This window comes from Ctenocephalides felis, unplaced genomic scaffold, assembly GCF_003426905.1.
Source record: "Ctenocephalides felis isolate EL2017-DRISC unplaced genomic scaffold, ASM342690v1 CF-g0.4_SCAFFOLD_00845, whole genome shotgun sequence".
Lineage (NCBI taxonomy): Eukaryota > Metazoa > Arthropoda > Insecta > Siphonaptera > Pulicidae > Ctenocephalides > Ctenocephalides felis.
This window is the reverse complement of record NW_020536999.1, coordinates 56,360,525-56,367,172: the sequence shown is the minus strand read 5'-3', so window position 1 is coordinate 56,367,172 and position 6,648 is coordinate 56,360,525. Positions and strand designations below refer to the sequence as shown.

General features: G+C 30.4%; 1 protein-coding gene across 1 annotated transcript in view; it reads left to right on the top strand.

The window, feature by feature from the left end:
• The first annotated feature begins 224 nt into the window (after positions 1–224).
• The window catches only part of LOC113386282 (autism susceptibility gene 2 protein-like), a 97,040-nt gene continuing 90,616 nt past the window's right edge, over positions 225–6,648 (top strand). Inside the window, exon 1 of the mRNA XM_026624074.1 lies at positions 225–812. Coding sequence (XP_026479859.1) covers positions 573–812 — 240 coding nt within the window. The 5' untranslated portion in view covers positions 225–572. The remainder of the gene's footprint in view (positions 813–6,648) is intronic.

Sequence of the window (6,648 nt, the reverse complement as noted above, 5' to 3'; positions counted from 1 at the left end):
GATACAAAGTTTTAGTATCATTGACATGTCTGTTATTTTGTAACTTGATATTACAGTATATTGTTATAAAGTTGAAATATGTGTTTAAATTTCGCGCCGAATGCGCAACATCGAGCGCCACGATGTTGGCAACGCTCGAATAAATTAAGCAGTTGTCAGAGTGTCCGCGACGCGGCGCTGGTATCGCGGCCGTCTTTCATTGTATTGACTGGTCGTATGTCGCCTTCTTGAGGGTGCAATGACTAAATGTTTTATTGACATATTCAGTGATGTGTGATATTTTTAATGTGTGTCAATTGTTGTGAGTGGTGTATATTAATCTAAGAATAATGTAGAATACAAACAAATACTGGCGGATAAGCTACGCGGCCATTTTACTAGCAATGCGGCAGCCGTGTACATTCCGCCATTGGAAACAATCAGTATCTTTCTCCAGGTGCAAGTTTTCGAATTTCTTAATTTTGCTTAAATTGTACACAAGCTAGGGACTATGTGGTTTTTGGTGTCGATATTACGGACTTTTATATAGTGAATGGTATAGTGTTTAGTGTGCCATAGATAATGTGCGAACGATGGAAAACGAAGTGAAACATAGGAATCAGAGAAACCGCAGAAGGGAACGGGCGCAGCGCATGCAAGCGCAACGGGAGACCAAGGTCCGGGATGGGGACAGCGGAGACGACGAGCCCCTCACGTGGGAGAAGCCCCCGAGGCCCCCCAACAGAAGGAAAAAGTCTAAGGAGCCCATTCTCGAGGAGGACATTATCGACGGATTTGCGATAATGTCATTTCGCACCTACGAAGATCTTGAGGTTTGACACATTTCAAATCGTTTTTCATTCATAGTTTATGTCATTGCAAAAGTCCTACGTCAATTTTATGACGTTTTTTTTATTATTGTTTATGTCACTCGATATGGTTGATATTGATTGTCATATCATGTTTTATTTTGCTTATCAAATTCCCTGTGTTATTTGTTGTGTTTTCACTCATTCCATTCTATATTATGTTTATTAAATGCATCATAATTAAGCATTCTTTATCATTGAGCGCGATGGGCTTTAATTAAATTTATTGTGTACTTTAAGGGGTAGTGGAGTGTAGAAATCCAAAAAAAATTGTTTTTTGCTTTTGTTTCATATTTTCGAAGTTTAACTATTTAAGAATATGTGTGCGAGAGGATTTTTCAAAATTTAATTGTTTTCGGAGATACAGCTGTTTGACCATGGTAATTTCCTTTTGCAAAACTTTTCGCGTTTCTCCCAAACAGACTTTTTCAATACAATGCCCACAAATTATCAACTTCTACTGGACAGATTTACTTGAAATTGTCAAAGAATCTTCTTTATAAACTTCTCTCTGACATATACAAGCTTCATCCCTAAATTTCAATTTTTACTATTTTTAAAATAGTTCGTGAAACTCAAAAAGTTCTCTTTTTTCTTATACAGTCACCATTTTGTCGAAATTTATTTTTTAGTTAGTTGTTTTTAGTTTAGTCAGTTTTAATGTTAGTACATACCATTGCGACATCATTCTGGATTAATCATCTTTTTTTCTTTCTCATTTCGAATTACTAGGAGGGCTGCAATAATGAGCATGATCACGGGTCAATTTTTTGGGACCCCTCACTTCAAAAACTGCTAATTTTTAAAATTAATTACTTTTTCTGTTTTTACTTTCTTCTGTACTTTTGTAACATAGATAAATTTAAAAAAAATGAAACTTTATAAACTTCTCTCTTACATATATAAGCTTCATCCCTAAATTTTAATTTTTACTATGTTTAAAAAATTCGTGTAACTCAGTCATCTTTATTTTTCAAACAGTCATCATTTTGTCAAAAATTTATTTTTGAGTTAGTTGTTTCTAGTTTAGTCAGTTTTGATGTTAGTACATACCATTGCGACATCATTCTGGATTAATAATCTTTTTTTATTTTTTATTTCGGATTACTAGGAGGGTTGCAATAGTGAGCATGATCATGGGTCAATTTTTTGGGACCCCTCCGACTTCAACAACTGCTAATTTTTAAAGTTAATAACCTTTTCTGTTTTTACTTTTTTTGTGTACTCTTGTAACAATGTTAATTGAATTATAGGAAAAATAATAGTAAAACAATTGATTGCCTCTTTAAAAATGACCTAAATTTCGTGCCTCTACACTGGAGTACCCCCTAAAATTCAAGGCATATGTGCTCTTGATAAAATGCAATTTCATCTTATATTGATAAAACTTCATAGTTTTGAATAGCTATGGCATTTCTGCCATTTTCATTTAGTATTTTACTTTAAATTTACATCTGTTTAATAAATCCATTACATTTTCCGTTTAATTTATTACCATTTAATAGCAGACAAATGTTAAAATCTCCTTCCTTCTGGCAGAGGCTACCTTCATCCTAAATCTATTTTCCGAATGATCTGTCAAATGCCCCACGCGTTGATGTGTCGCCAAGATGAAAAAGTAGTGTATACAATATACTACTTATCGTTTTACTGCCAAAGTGTTTATGAGACAGTCAATGTAAATCAAATCATAAATCTAACAACGATATTTTATAGGTTTTCATTGTTCCCCCAAGTATTTATAATACAGACTTCTTTGCTTTTATGATGTTTTGCTAATAATTTATACACACTGCTGTGTTTGTAAACGTTTGTAAAACTTCTTTGCGGCTGTTAAGTGCAATCATTTGATTGTTTTATAGTAATGTTAATTTAATTATACACTTCGATCGATACTCAAATTACTTAATGTTTCTGGTTAATTTTTGTACATATTTTTGAAAGTAAATATCGAAGAATGCTTTCATTTTCACATTAAAATGGGCAAATACAATAATGTACTTCTTCGGAAACTTTATTAATCTAGTCATTACAGTAAGTTCACCTCGCGATTTGAGATACCCAGCTGAAAGTCTGTAAATACTTGTATATTGACACTAAAAAGTTGTCTCAAAACCTACATATGGTAGGATGTACATGAACTATATCTCCAAAAAAATTTAAAAAAATGCCTGTAGACCTCAGAATAGAACTTTACGTACTACACTTTCTGGTTATTGAAACTGTTTGTTTTCAATATATTTTTTAAATAATTATTTTATAGAACAGCTTTTGAGATAAAAGTTTAATGTACTACATAACCAGAAATTTAAAAAAAAGGGCAAGCACAATAATATACTATCGCATCTTCTTCGACATAGTCAGCCTCCAGAAAAAAAGAGTGCTACTAGTATTTAATAAAAATTACTAGCGTTTAATAGAATTTTTAAGTAAATACCATTTTACAGAGCAGCTCACGAGTTGAAATTGTATATTTATTGCTATTCAATATGAAATTTAAAAAGTAATGAAGATCATTGTACTCAAAAAGCAGCAAGCTTATTGTATTATCCGATTTAATTTTTTAAGTTTTTAGGTAAAACATTGTAACTTTTATCTCCGATGCAAGAATAATCAATAAATAAATTATATTTCTATATCAAAATTATTAAAATATTTTTACACACATGCACATACATATATGATATATACATTAGGGTGGTCCTTAATATGGACATTTTCAAATTTTCTTGCTCCCAAGGGCTCAAATGGTTCCAAATTGATAAAAAACAATTCTCTGAAAGTTCTAGCTCTTAATATTGTCTTTTAGATAGAGCGCAATGCAATCAAAGTTTTGTATGGAAATAGCATGAAAAAAATTTCAAAAACTTTAAACATGTTTTTTAGATATAATTGAGCAAACAAACGAATAAGTTTTATTCAAAATTTGTCGCTAAGTTATACCTAAAAAATTTTTTGTTCAATTTTCAAAAAAAAATCATGCTATTTCTATACGAAGATTTAATTGCGCTCAAACTTTCAGAGAATTGTTTTTTATCAATTTAGAACCATTCGAGCCCTTGGGAGCAAGGAAATTCGAAAATGGCCTTATTAAGGACCACCCTAATATACATATATTAATTTTTGTCATCTAAGTAGCCAAACATCAAAAGCAATGTAATTTGTTAAGCTGTCTTCGCAAAACAAATAAATTTAATTCTAAATCTCGCCTGATTGTTTTTTAACTCGATTTAAAAAGCTGTTATCTTAATTTAGTTATTGTTGACTGTTGTTCCGAAATGTTTGTAGTTTTAAATTCCCTTTAAAAGAAGCCTCGATGCATCTCTGGTTACATGTAACAATAAGACAGAATCGCAACGCCGATCGGTTGAATGACCTTGTTTCAACATAGAATAATCTTCACTTACAAGCAGTTGCACATTTTACATAAATCTGTTCTATTTCTTGCTGCAGATTTAATTATTTCTTGCTTTTGCGCATTTGAAAGCATACACCGTTGGTAAAATTTATACAACAAACTTTTATTTTTTGAGCTGAAAATTATATATCCAAAGAATTATTCCAATCCATTCACGAATATATGCAGAAACTGAAAATTGTATTATTGATACAATTGAAATTACAATTATTGCTGCTATAAAACCTTGGTTTATTGCATGCTCTTGTTAAATGATGTGCAGATTTTCCAGATCTTAAATTTAAAGAGCATTGAATGCAATTTTATTATCTTCTTTTACAAGCTTTTATAACCTTTTTCAAAAAATAGAAGAAAACGAGAGTTTTGTATTGTCCAATGCAACAAAAGGGATTCTGAAAGTATCCCTTTTTATAAATGAAAACTAGTGGGGTGTATGGCATCGTGCCTTAAGGCAAATTGGTGGAACTTCCCGTACCAAAAATTATTATTTTTTTAAAAAACGATTAAATTTTTGAAAAAATTAGATTTTTGAGAAACTATAAATTTCACAAAAAATTACTTTCTTATTAAAAAAAAATTATTGAAAAAAAAATGTTTTCTTTATTTTGACATATTTTGGAAATTCTGAACTTTTTTTCAAAGCAATCGTACTGCTTTAATTGCATAGAGACGAAATGCCAAAGCGCGTAAGCGCCGCGTCGCCGTCTAACGGATAAACATTGGTACGGAACCTATAGGAATGTAAACAAAATTTATACTTACTGTTAAAATCTCTATAAAATATCTGATAATTTGATGTGCATATGTCTAATGATCATTTTTGACCGCCAAATGGCATTTTTTTTACTTTTTTCACTAGATCTCCGAAACCGCTAGACCTGCCTTCATGAAAATTTGATCAATTCTTCATCTTGTTAAATACAAGTGAAATGTTTTTTGAATTATTAAAATCGGACGCTCCGTTCTCTTAGTTACCATTTTTGGCACTTTTTGCCCCGTATCTTGGAAATGGCTAGACCTGCCTTCGCCAAAAACTAATCAGCACGTCTCCTTATTAATACGAATCGAATGTTTTTTTTTTGAATTATTCAAATTATTTAATTATTTCCCGAATTCGTCGACGAAAATTTGTATCCGCACACACACACGCACACACACATACATTCATTTTTTCTAAGGTATGCCAAAATGTTCAGAAGGTTTTGAAACGTAATGATATATAAAAATGTTTTGCGATAATTATAACTACGGGAAGTTAATAACATGAAATACAATTATTATTGTTTTGCATTTACATAAATTTTATTATTAATTTTTGCATATAATATAATAGTATTATTACAATTTAAGTCTATGGTTTCAAAGCTTTAGATAATGCGTTCCCACGTTTTTTTTTTTTTAAAATGTTGACTGATAATTAAACAATCTAATTCTATAAATATTGATATTTATTTACCAGACTTTAAATTAATATACAATATAAAAATATATGTAAAAATAATTATCTATTCATTCATTTTTGGTTAATTTTCGGAAATAACATTTTGAAAACAGCAGGCACCCCCTTTGAAATAGCGTTGCGCCCCAGAGCTTGGAAATCACGGATTGAAGTACATTGACCTCTATTTTTTTTGTTAAATATCATGATGAAAGTTCATCTCATAAGCTGTTCTATTAAATAATTAGTTAAACATTTTATTGAAAACGAATGATTTAGACAAAACTCTGCCAGGAAAATGGATACAAAATTGGAAAATATGTTATAGTAATTCTTATGTTTTTTCATAAATTTGCTTATATAAAATTGATAATAATGAGTTAAATAAGAAGCATTTAAATAATTAAATGAACGTGTTTGGCTTAATCATATGCTGTGATTGAGTTACATTATATATCGGTGTCAGATTTCGTTTTTTTATACAACATATCAATTTGCTTTTGTACACGATCTTATTTTTTTTTGTGGTCATTAAATAGCAATTATTGCTGATATTATAATTCTATTACAGTTTGTTAATTGCTATTAGTGCATGTTAATTAATTATTAGTGTTTTAAGCGTGAAATTCGATTTTTCAGTATTCCAGTCGTAGCCTATTTCGTGAGATTAGAATTAAATACTATACTACTCCTAAATTTTGAATGTCGGATTTTCTTTCGTTTTAATTTGTTTTTGTGAAAAGTGAAAATTTTCTTCAGGAGCTCCTCGTAGACTTCGTATAATATCAATTTACTCTGAGAACGAATTGATTATGTTGTGCAAAAATGCAATTTGAATGCATTCTTTTCTGTCATTAAAATGTATCATCAACTGACGTTGCGTTTGATCTTGCACAAATAAAATTGCTACATGGACCACGTTTCTATATTTATATGATTCATGA